The following is a 12,205-nucleotide window of genomic DNA, read 5'->3' as shown; positions in this document are numbered from 1 at the left end:
TAAAGGAGATTAAATAGGTAGGTTGTAACAGAGGTGACATTACTATGACCAAAGGGCAAAATAAGTTTGCTTACTGAGGTAGTCACACAATCCTGTGTCACTGTATCTTGCTACATGAGTAATGGCTTTTTATATTCTTTAAGAGCAGTAGAGAAATACTATATTCAAAACAACACTGGCTGTATTTGTATTTGAAATGCTCAGCACAAATAGAAACTTGCTTGCTTGTGATGCATTCAGGTTTTTTACAGCCCTAGAAGAGTAAGTAACCTTAACCTGATTCACATGTGCTACAGGTGATTATTGTGGAAGAACTAGCATGCGGTAACTTGCACCTGCTCAAGACAGTGGCTCATGATGTGCTCTGTCATTATCATATATCATGTCATCATACTGAGAAGTGCCAGGACCTGCTTTTTTATATGAGAACATGGGCAGGAGACTGAAAAAGTAGGACAAAGGCTCAGGGAGTTATATCCTGATGTGGAGAGATGGAATATGATGCAGGAGATGGTAGAAGTGTAGACCAGAAAGAAGGAGGTGTAGAAGTGGGAGCACTATAACAAGGTGTCATTTTGAAAGGCCTGTGACAAGTAGGTGCGTGCATTGGTCTAGATCAGTACTAGCAGACACCTGAAGCCAGCCAAAAAGCAGAAGATACTATGATATCCCGAGAGCCATCTTTTGTCTTTTACCCCAGTCTCTCAACAGAGTACAAACAGCAGAATGGTTATGAATTAGATAAAGGCAAGAAACAAACCTTATAACGAACGACTCTCTTAATATGTGAGAGAGATTTGAGTGTGTGTCTTAGCTCTGCTGTGTTCTTCACCTGTCCCATAAACTGCTGCTGTCTGCTCTAATCCTCCCAATTTTCCATAGGCTACATTGGTAGGTTTTGAGTTCCATAATTTTTCTCCATAGTCAGGAGGGCTTTTAATAAAAGATAAGGTTCTGATGTAATTACTCTGGCACTTTCCATGGAGTCATATGAAGCTATTGGGTAACCGATGATTAGCTCAGTTTTGAGATGATTAATTGTTTCTACGACTTCTGCAGAAAAGCAGCTGGTAAGCCCATGGAAAAGATGAGCTATAGTTTCAAGTATGAGCAATTACACGCTTAGAGTTGAAGAAGCTAAAGAAGCTTTGATCAAGATGCATTGGTAAAAAAAAAAATACCTCCCTGTCCTAAGCAACTACTTCACTGCCATACTAGCATGAAGACCACTCAGACAATTCCTGTTTGGCTTTTTCCCCCTACCTGCATATTTAGGCAGACTGGCTTTGTACAGAGACCTATCCATCCACAGTGCAGCACACTGGCAGGGAAGGCCAGGTGGGATGGGGCTGTGGAGGCGTCGTGGAAGCACCATGGTGGCAGGGCTATATGCACGGTGCCTGTCGTGGAGCCCCACTGCAGCCCTTGCATGCGAGAGCCCACAGCTGGGGCACTCTTGGTTTTTTTCCTCTGTGGCAAGGTACAATGCAGACAGCTCTCTGCTCTGCTTGTTGCCATGGGACAATCAAGCCTTTGAAAGTGGGAGAATCCCACCTCAGGCTGTCAAGTCCCTCAGCAATAGGCCCCGCTGCTCAGGAAAAGAGCCTACCTCCGGGAATGGAAGGACTGCGTGCAAGCTGAGGGGGTACTGGGTGCCATATGCAATGGCTTTTGGGTTATTACAAGGTCACCTGGCCACGCTGCATGCCAGAGATGCAACTGATACAGAATCATCTAGAAAGCGTGTTGAGAAGCTCTGAAGAGTGCTACAGAGGCTGGACACTTGCAACAATTTTCCTCCTGTATTAAACACCCTTGAGGGACAGGGGTTATGGCCTCACACGTTGTGAAAGGTCAGCTAGATACAGGCATTAAGTCTGAGCAAGAGGCAAAGTCTGGTAGAACTTGCTGTGCTATGAAAAATGTGAAAAAATTCAGAGCTATTTACTGTGCAGCTCTGGTACAAGCGAACAACAAGGAGTGGAAAAAACAAAGCAGAAAATTATAGGGTGCTAGTGATCTCACCTAAAATATTGGAAATGTTTCCAAGCCTTAAATTTGCTGTATTACCTAGTTTACTTGTTGGGCTGTAAAATAACATTTGAAGCTTTACTGAGATGTCCTAAAATGTCTTGTTGTTTAAGTGATTCTTACCTGACTCTCCAGCCTGCTCAGTGAGGCAGCATGTAAACCCCATCTGATGGCTTTTGCCACCACCAGCATCTGGTGCTGGTCACCACAGGGCAGGTTGACACCTGCAATCCCCAGGCTGAGAACAGGGACCAGTGCAATCCCAGATGGGCTCCCAGTGCCACCCTGCTTCCCATCTCCTCTGCTGCCCAGCGGTGGTCTACGCTCTGTGTGACAGCCCTGAGTACAACGGATCATGTTAACTCTAGTATCGGAACTAATCTGGTCTCGGGAATGTGAAACACTATTTGATCTATTTGCCCTGCCAAGAAGCAGCAAAAAGAAAAACTCCACCTAGCAGCCATACCGTTACCAAAGTACACTAGCAGGGAAACGAAGCATACTTTCTGTTTTTCTGCCATAGGCTACAATAGGTGAGCCTGCAGGAGTTACTGTGACTCACATTCCTGTGTTCTTAAAAGCGTACTAACATGCACTCTGTTTTAACAGGTATGCAGATGTCTGTTATTTTAATGTCATTCAAACTGAGGTTGCGTGACTCAGGAGAGAGCCAGTGTGGCTTATATAGACAGATATAATTAGTTATTTTTGAACAAGTCTTCTTATGTTGATACCTTTTACAAGCAATTTGGTGTCCCTAGCAAGCTGCAGCTTTCAGGTGTCAGGCGCGGGGATTTCCATGTCCCAGCCTTAGTCCTGGAAGGGCAGGTAAGGTTCCTGCTTTCCCTTGCAGGAAGGCAGACAGTGACACTATGTCACTTGCCAGAGATACACGCAAGCGTTTCTGGTACAAGTGCCATAATTCTTAATTAGCCAATGCAGCATTGAAAGAGGCCACAGAGTTCATGGCTAATTTTCCATCATGTTGACTACAGAATTGATATTATGTTAATAACAGTTAACAACATATTAACTGCTAATATGATATTTAAGATCTGTGGAGTGAAACCTTGTCGTTGTTATTTGTTTACATAAAATGGGTTTTCTACTGCACGAGTTGTTCGCAAGATCATTAGCTCAACAACTGCATTGTCATATTTTATATCTGCACAAACAGGATCTGTGGCAGACGGTGACCTGACACCACCAATGAGCTCAAGTCCTTTCTCCAGCAGAGACAATAAACTTCTCCACGCTGTCCTTATTTATAGCTTAAACTCTAGGGAAGAAAATTACTAAGCACTTAACGTTCACAGCCTTCTGTCAGAGACTGCAGCCAGGAAAAGGTGCAATGGGAACCATTTTTGGGTAGTGGTTTAAGATATGGTGATCCCTCTACTCAAAAATAAATTACAGCCAGTAAATTTCCTTCACCTGTATTTTTATTTACAAAAAGGCACCCTGAAATACTTAACTGTCACAGAGTGCAATCCTTCTAGACTACAGGTATTTTTACAAAGCTGGCTTTTAAAAACAGTTCCTCAGCGGGCAAAAAAATCAGGCATTTTTTGGTAAAGAATTTTTAAGCATTAGCACTAGAGTTAATTGATAAACTATTAAACTGTTAAGTTGTAATTTATAGCGGCTATAATAGCAACAGTGTCTGAGTGATCACCCCATGCTGCCACTAAAGACATACCTCATCTGTTATAGCATGAAATACTGTAAGATGGTTTGTAATGATGCATATATCTTGTTACCTGCTGATAATAACCTATCAGCAAGGACAACAGTTCAATTATATAGGACATCTCCTGCTGGCTTCCAAATATTTCTGCTGCTCTTCACTAATTTCTTCGCTAAAAAAGAATCAGTCTCCTTATTTTACACTAGTACGTTAATTTATGAAGGGAGGTCAGAAAGCTTTTATTAGCTGCTGGGGTGCCTGAATTCTTTGTGTTATCATCATGATATAAAAATCTAGCCCATCTGCCCATAAATCCTGATGGATGGTGGAGAACAGGACCCAGATAGGCTAAAGAATGTGGAGGAAATTCCAGACTAGACCTCCCACAGAGATGTGTAGAGTATTATCTCAGAGGTGGCACTCAGCCCTCACCAAGTGGGATCTCTGCTTACACTGATACAGTACAGGCAGCTTGAATGAAATGTCTTTCTCTTACAGTCCTTCCTTCAGGTTCATTCTGAGCGTGGGATCATAGCACCCATCTTGGGAACAGCGCTGGCCCAACAGAAGCAGAGGAGCCTTCAGTACGCAGGAACCTTTGAGATGGGCATCAGCAGCTACGGTTCAGTAATTGGCACAGAGGCAGTGAGAAGGTAAATTAATCTGGGATTAAGGATACAAAATCAGAAGTCCTTTTGTCTGTGAAAGAATAATCTCACATAGTCCTATCCCTTTGAACTCCTGCTCAAAAAGGAATTTTGAGCATATATTTCCCTGAGGACCTATTAATAGTGCTGTGTACCAGAGTTTGGTCTTTGCAGAGACAAAAGCTTGTTTGTTAATATGTCAGCACTTATTCCTGGAGTAAACTCCTGTCCTATCAAAGCCTGTAAAATTGGAATGAGAAATCTGGGTTGAGTGAGAAGAATGTCTTTAAATTTGGGAACTACTTAAAAAAGATTAAGAATTTGCGTCATACACATTTCTCTGAGTAATAAGTAGCCGATAATAAATAACTGATAGTAGAGATTTCCCCCTTCCATTTCTGAGCAATTACTTTTGAAATACTTTTGAAAATTAGAAATATTTTAGCATTGCATGCACAGCAAATAGACATGTTTGAGATGTTTTTGCTTTGCCTAAAACATTATAATTTGGTGTAGAAAATTGGAAATGTGTTATAATAATGAGAATTGGCACGGCATTACAGCCCTGTAGTTAAAATAACCATAAAAGTCACTATCTTTCATTATGAGTTTTTAAGTGCACAGAAAAAACTCCTGAAAAACATTAATTCAAGAGTATTTACTCTCCCGGGTTTTAGCTCCTACTGATGGTGCAGTGATGAAATAGAGGATATAGCAATAAGACCGTGTCATGTAAAAAACAAGAGGAACAAAATATGTACTTTTATGCAGACAAACAAATTTGTTCCAACAGCTGAAGTTGGGCTGCTGTGCTTTACTGATCCCTGCAAGCAATAACACTGTGCTGGCCTGCAGAACAGCGATCTACTTTACAGCACAAAACACATTAGTTTGCATGTCTCATAGAGGGGCTGTTCCAGATTGCCCTTCTCCTTGCTGTGCTGGCTGCAGCAAGCTGAACTCCCCGAGCACAGAAGAGGGAAACCTGTGGCTGACAGAACCCTGCACCTGACATTGGAAGGTTTGTGTCACATGTATTACTGGCCATGGCCTGGAACAGACTGCAAGCCGAAGCAAGAAGGAACTTTCCGCTCTTCAGCAAAAAATCTAGCATTATGTTACCCATACTACTCAATTACTCCACATCAGCCTGTACCTCTGTCCCCTGTGATCCCTCTCTATTTTCAGTGAAGATCTAGGAAGCCTCAGAATGGATCTGACCATAATAATACTCTTTTTCCCAGAACAGCTGGCAAAGCTGACCTTTATTGTTTGAGTTTGCAAAGCTAAAATGATTGTTACAGGCTATAAAGTCATACTACGTGTTCTTTGAGTTTAGAACAGTCCAGTACGCCCCCAATGAATTTGATACCTCTATTGATCTATAAAGATCATTTGTTTATACTAAGTTGATCTATAAGTATCTCCTTCCAAGATAAAATAACCAAGTGATACCTTTCCATTTATCTAGTACATGTCAAATAAGTTGGTAACTGTAAATAGAAATAAACACATTCATAAAAGACAAAGGAAACGCTGTGCTACTGACTATTTGGAAAGTATAGAAAAACATATTGTGATAAGTATAATCAAGAATTTGTTCTGCAATATCAAACTCTCTTAAAAACAGCACAAATATATCTGCTGTATACAGAAGGAATCACAAGCTAGTGTTTGTATACAGTAAGGAGAATTTCCTCCTTTTACAGAGGTAATTTTGCAGGTTTTGACAATACAATCCTTCAAAAGTTTCTGCCCCACACGTCTTTTTCCTCCTACCTTTTGGTTTCATTAGGGGGGAAGTTGTATTTGTAACAACAGACTTAGAAATGCATTTGCTTACTCAGGTTTACTACCAGCTAATACCTCCCTGTTATACTGCAGTCAGCTACAGTAGGATTCCACTTGACTGCAGGTTTTCAGTTCCCTGCCTGCATTTAATGCTCTTTCAAGTGTATATGCTAAGATGGCCAGTAACTTTTCTCTGAGCTTTCTATCTCTGTCCTTGCTATGTTAAGTAGGCTCACTGCGATATCTTTTTTTTCTCCTCATTTCTGTTGTGTGAATTTGTTAGAAAACAATGACAACTTTTCACTGGCTAGCACCAATTCTCCATACTTGCTGATATCTCTCACACAGCAGAAACAGAAAAACAGGTGCCAGGTACAAGGTTAAATACAATACTTAAACTGTCTTTTATATTAATAACAAATCTTATGAGACAACTTTTAAAAAACATTAAATAATTGGAAGCTAAGCAGTACAAGTTCCCTTTTTAATGCAAGAAAGAAAGAAAGAAAAAACAAGAGGATGTTAAAATTGTAAAATACTCACAGTCTTGGAAAAGCTGTGCAGCAAGTTGGCATAGAAGAAGTTAGGATAAAGTTTGCACTAGTGACAGCAGCAAACGCTCCACCCCTTCTTCCATTCTGTTTTACTTTCAGTTGTTACATAATAATACAGGACTATGTTTGTACCTCGTAGAACGTGGAAATCATTCTCACCACAAATAGCAGATAATAGGGATTTCCCGCTGCCATTTCTGAGCAATTTTAAAACTTGTAAAAAAAAAAAAATGGGGAAAGACATATGACTGTGATACAGAAGGCAGACATGTGACTGAGAAACACGAATGGCAGCTGCTTGCTGTCCCAAGCAGTGACGATCACGCATGCTACCTCTTACCCTTGCATAAAGGGAAGAAAGCACAGTTTGTGCCCTTATCCCTGCACAGTCCCTTCCCCCCAGCATTGTAGCTTAAAGTTCCCACACAGAGCTCCGAAGAGTTGCTTACCTTGGAAGCAAACACTGCCGCTTTATGTTGTAACTCCTCTTGTCTGCAGCCTGAACAGTATTTTACTGGGGCAGCCACCACAGGAGGGCAAGAGAAGTTGCCTCTTGGGGCAACACCAAGAGAGAAGAGCATGGCCATGGAACAGGGTTGCCAGGACAGAAAAGAGCTTCTCCAAAAGGTACAGCATCTGGCTTGCTGAGGGACAACAGGGCAGAGAGGTGTCATAGGTCCAGGTGACATCAGAAGAGGATCCCTATAAAGGAGATGAAAAAATACTCTGCAAATTGCACTGAACTCAAAAGTTGTGGGTTTTAGCTGTTAAGAAAAGTGGAGGTTTAGTGCCTATGATCATCACAGGTCATGGCAGCTGTAATCCTAAAGTCCTGCTTAAGACTCCTCACACTGAAAAACCATTCTACTTGAAACTTTAAAGTCCTGAGGATGAGGCTCAGAAGCTCCCTAGGAGTACTCTCAGGTTTCTAGGAACCATCACTTACCTATGTAAGGGTCATGCACTCCAGAGGCAACAGTGAAAATGGTACTTCCTCTCTGTGCAATCTTCTTTTTGTCCTCTTCTGTGTTTTTCTGGGTGCTAGTTGTTCATGTCACACTCTGTGAGGTGGTAAAAATATTCTGCAGCTAAATGACAGTTTTAGAAATGGCTGTGTCTCCTTACTGAAGAAGAAAAGACGAGTTTCTAGAGTTGGGCATTTCCTTCCTGTTTCTCAGTGAAAGAACATTTTTTCAGGAACACTATTTATAAAACCTGGTGAACAATAGCAGTCAGTTCCCTGTGCTGGGATATTCTATTACAGCCAGATTCAGAAAATCTATTTAAGGACCTAGGTAAAACTTCAATATCTTGAACAGCTGTCACACGAGAGAGAAACAGGATTGGAACTGAGTGTTTCCAGAGAGTAGTTCTAGATGGCTGCGTGACAAATTCATTATGTGAGGCAGCTTGCTGCCATTTCTCAGCACCCCTGTGCACCGTGTCCTGTGGTCCAACACTTGAGTCCAGCGTCCGTTCTGCAGAGAAGGCACCGAAGTGAAATGCAGCCACGCTGATCAGCTCCTGTACCGAATCTGGTTTGCAGTCACTACCACTGCAAAGAACTTCCAGCAACTTAACACAAGACAAAAAAGTAGAACTCATGATTTCATGCTCTCCAGGGACTCTTGGCTCGCTCCCATGACACTCTGTGTCTCCAGAAAAGCAGCTACTCATGCTCCTTGTACTCAGTCTCAGTATAGAGTGTTACTATCACTTTTTAAGCAGTTGTGCAGACATGGGAGGTGAAATCTGCTTCAACCGGCAGCTGTTAGAAACTCGAGCAGGATTTCAAAGAGAAAATAAAAGTACAGACTTGGCGGGAATTCTTGCCATGACAGAGTACAAAAATGGAAGTGAAAAGCAGGTACCGGCATTACAGGAAAAAACACCAGTCTAGATAAATATTTAAAACAAAGGAACATACTCTTTTATTAATGTTTATAGACAGTTTATTTAATGTTTATAGGCAGTTTATCAACTGTCTTGTGATAAGGGCACTTCTAAGACCAAAGTGGTCATAAACACCTCTGTTTCTTCAGTTTACTCCAGCCCAAAGAATGAGGGTAAATTATTTCAAGTGTTCATGTGAGTGTATGTATTTGGACTTGGAATCCCAAAGTCCCTCATATTTGTCACTGTTTAAAACAGAAAGAAAATAGATTGTTTTTCATTGCTCTTTGCTTTTTCCTGTGATACCTTTGCTATACTACAATTTGTCAGAATTTTCTCAGCTAGGAAAAATTAGTAAGCGAACAGCCAAAAACAAGCACAAAAAGCTTTAGGTATTCATTAATTCTGTGGGAAAAGGGGAAGATTCTATGATTTAAATTTTTTTTTAAATCACTTTCCAAACAGTTTCCTTTGAACACTGCAAAATGGAAACATTGTATATAGGGCGGATTTTTTTTTTTACCTACCTCTCTGGGTTTGTTCTTTTTTTAAGAACTATGTTTTGCTGGCATTTCTGAGGTTAAACTATATCAATTTCTAGCTTGTTATAAAAACTGTTCCTAAACATTACAGTAGCTGTATCTAAAAATAATAATGCAAGTGTCAGTATGTATCGCATTGCAATACGGTGGCAATACCACCTGCACTCCTCGAAATGTAATTCTCGTTCATTTTCTTAATTATACAAAAATGTGCTTCCTAATTACACAATGGACATTTTATAGTCATCTAAACACTACTAGCCATGTCAAGGTGTTTATTTCTAGCATAAATTCTTCTCATACTCTCCTACAAGCAAAATACCCCTTTCTAATTTATGCAAGTTTCATTTATAGTGGACACAGGCTATTTGGCAAGATATGACAATTACTCTCACTAATGAGCTACTAACTTGTAATTTAGTATTATAAGTGCAGTGACAAAAATGGGAAAAACAGATGCCTGAATGTCATTTTTAAAAAATCATAGAATCATTGAATCATAGAATCTTTGGGTTGAAAGGAACCTTTAAAGGCTGTCTAGTCCAAACCCCTGCAGTGAGCAGGGACATCTTCAACTAGATCAGGTTGCTCAGAGCCTCAACCAACCTGACCTTGAATATTGCCAGGGATGGGGCATCTACCACCTCTCTGGGCAACCTGGGCCAGTGTTTCACCACCTTCATTGTGAAAAATTTCTTCCTTCTATCTAGTCTAAATCTACCCTCTTTTAGTTTAAAACTGTTACCCCTTGTCCTATCACTACAGGCCCTGCTAAGAAGTCTGTCCTCATGTTTCTTCTAAGCCCCCTTGAAGTACTGGAAGGCTGCAATAAGGTCTCCCTGGAGCCTTCTCTTCTCCAGGCTGAACCACGCCAACTCCCTCAGCCTGTCCTCATAGGAGAGGTGTTCCAGCCCTCAGATCATTTTTGTGGCCTCCTCTGGACCCTCTCCAGCAGGTCCATGTCTTTCTTGTGCTGAGGGCCCCAGAGCTGGACGCAGCCCTGCAGGTGAGGTCTCAGCAGAGCGGAGTAGAGGAGCAGAATCACCTCCCTCAACCTGCTGGCCACGCTGCTTTGGATGCAGCCCAGGGTACGGTTGGTCTTCTGGGCTTCGAGCGCCCAGCTTCGAGTGCCCATTGCCGGCTCATGTCCAGCTTTTCATCCACCAGCACCCCCAAGTCCTTCTTGGCCACACTGCTTTCAATCGCTTCATTTCCCAGCCTGTATTGATACTGGGGGTTGCCCCAACCCAGGCGCAGGACCCTACACTTGGCCTTGTTGAACCTCATGAGGTTCATGTGGGCCCATTCCTCAAGCTTCTCCAGGTCCCTCTGGATGGCATCTCGTCCCTCAGGCATGTCAACAAATAAAACAGGATAACTGAAAATTCAAACATGACCATCCTGATTTGAAGCAACAATGCCCAAACATTTTGTGCAGCTGCACAACAGCCAACAAACAGTTTGGTTTTGCCATACTCTTAAAAGTTTGCTCATATTCTCACAAAATTAATTCCTTTGGAATTGGTGTTAGTTCTGTTGCTGAAGACTAGATGAGGAAGTATTGCTACAGGAGCAAGAGTGAAGAAGTGGGAGGGAAGAAGGCTTTTCCAGAGCAGTATGATGTGGGTGATTAAAAATGCCATGTTTTCTGAAAGTAGTCTGGAAAAAATGGCAGTTCTTGCAGAACTTGCCAGATCCCTTCAGCATGGCCCCCAACTGACCCAGCTTGCTTTGCTAAATTTCCAAATGCTTAAAGATGGGACTGCTGTACGCTCTTCTCACCTACTCTGTCAGTATCGGTTCTTTTAAAAAAAAAGTCTTGAAATGGAGGCCTTCTCTGATAAGACGTGAGCTCTCATAAGATGTTATGCTCTGACAAGCATAATGTTTTGGGTTTTTTTAAATCCCAAATTTTTAGAGAACCTGAACCCAAACATACAGGCAGATGCAGAGGACAGTAATTGCAATTTGAATAGTGTCTCTTCCTGAGCATTTTTTTTGTTACAGTGTTCCTGCTGTGTTTGAATGTTTGCTGCAGGGCTGAACACCCTCAATTATCAACCTCGTGAATTTCTGCATAGGAAAATGAAAGAACTGTTGTCTTCTTCCTCTAGGTGACAGTGGCTATAAAGAGCTGATAAGCAGGTACAGGTTTGGCTCCCCCCCTTCCCAGTGTGGCAGCCAGAGGGACTAACTCAGGAGGAAACAGCCTTCTGTCTCTGAGGAGTCTCATCCCAGTCATCCCACCAGCATTCACCATTACTGCATGTTGTTTCAGCTAAGGTGAGCCTTGATTCTTGTCATGGTGGCCAGAAGCAGAGTGCCTTACTCCTGAGCAGGACAGTACCAAGGGGAACTTGTATGATGAGGGAGTTACATAAATCTGTCTTTGATATGTGCTAGGAACGTGCATTTCTGGAAATTATAATCTTCAGCAAATCATACGCATAACTGAATTTGAGAACTGTCCTGCACCAGTGCTGTAACAACACATAAACCAATATTCAAGTCTGAAATAGTTCCGTGGCAGAGTTATTGCTGTAATAAATAGAACATGTAGTATGCTAAATGTGTTACTAGGTGGGAATGTGTACCTTCTGAAAATCTAGGCAACTTGTGTTTCATGGATGGTACAGGACTATAGATAACCTGTCTCTTTTTTTTGTCGTACAAAATTATAATGTGTCCTAAATTATAGACTCTTCAGATTGGTTATTAAAAATTTCAGGCTTCTCAAAAATGCTATTTAATTTCTAGACACATCTGGAGAAACATTAATATTCTGCCTTTCAGGAGGATGCACAATATCTGGCACATTATAATTTATCAACTATTGCCACTAAGCGTGAGCTATTCCTATTTAAAGAGATAGTATTTCCAAGCAAAACCATATCAATTGCTATGTTAGCAAAAACAAAACAAAGGGAAAGGCATTTAACGCTTAAAATGAGTAGGAATATGTTTCTGAGTCTGTGAAAATAGCTAACGCAGAGAAATGTGCAGCTCTTAGCTGGAGTCTTGTGAGGAACCTATAATCATAAGTGTTTTGTTTAGTGCCTT

The 12,205-nt window shown here is 41.4% G+C and overlaps 1 protein-coding gene across 1 annotated transcript in view; it reads right to left on the bottom strand.

Annotated features, from left to right (window-relative positions):
• IL15 (interleukin 15) overlaps positions 1-2,388 on the bottom strand; it is a gene marked incomplete at both ends in the record, with an annotated part of 28,257 nt that extends 25,869 nt beyond the window's left edge. The window contains one exon of the mRNA XM_081999606.1: positions 2,155-2,388. Within this exon, the coding sequence (XP_081855732.1) occupies positions 2,155-2,388 (234 nt within the window). The remainder of the gene's footprint in view (positions 1-2,154) is intronic.
• Positions 2,389-12,205: the final 9,817 nt, after the last annotated feature.

Source organism: Phaethon aethereus, assembly GCF_964289735.1.
Source record: "Phaethon aethereus genome assembly, chromosome: 4".
NCBI lineage: Eukaryota > Metazoa > Chordata > Aves > Phaethontiformes > Phaethontidae > Phaethon > Phaethon aethereus.
The sequence above is the reverse complement of the archived record's forward strand: the minus strand, read 5'-3'. Positions and strand labels throughout refer to the sequence as shown.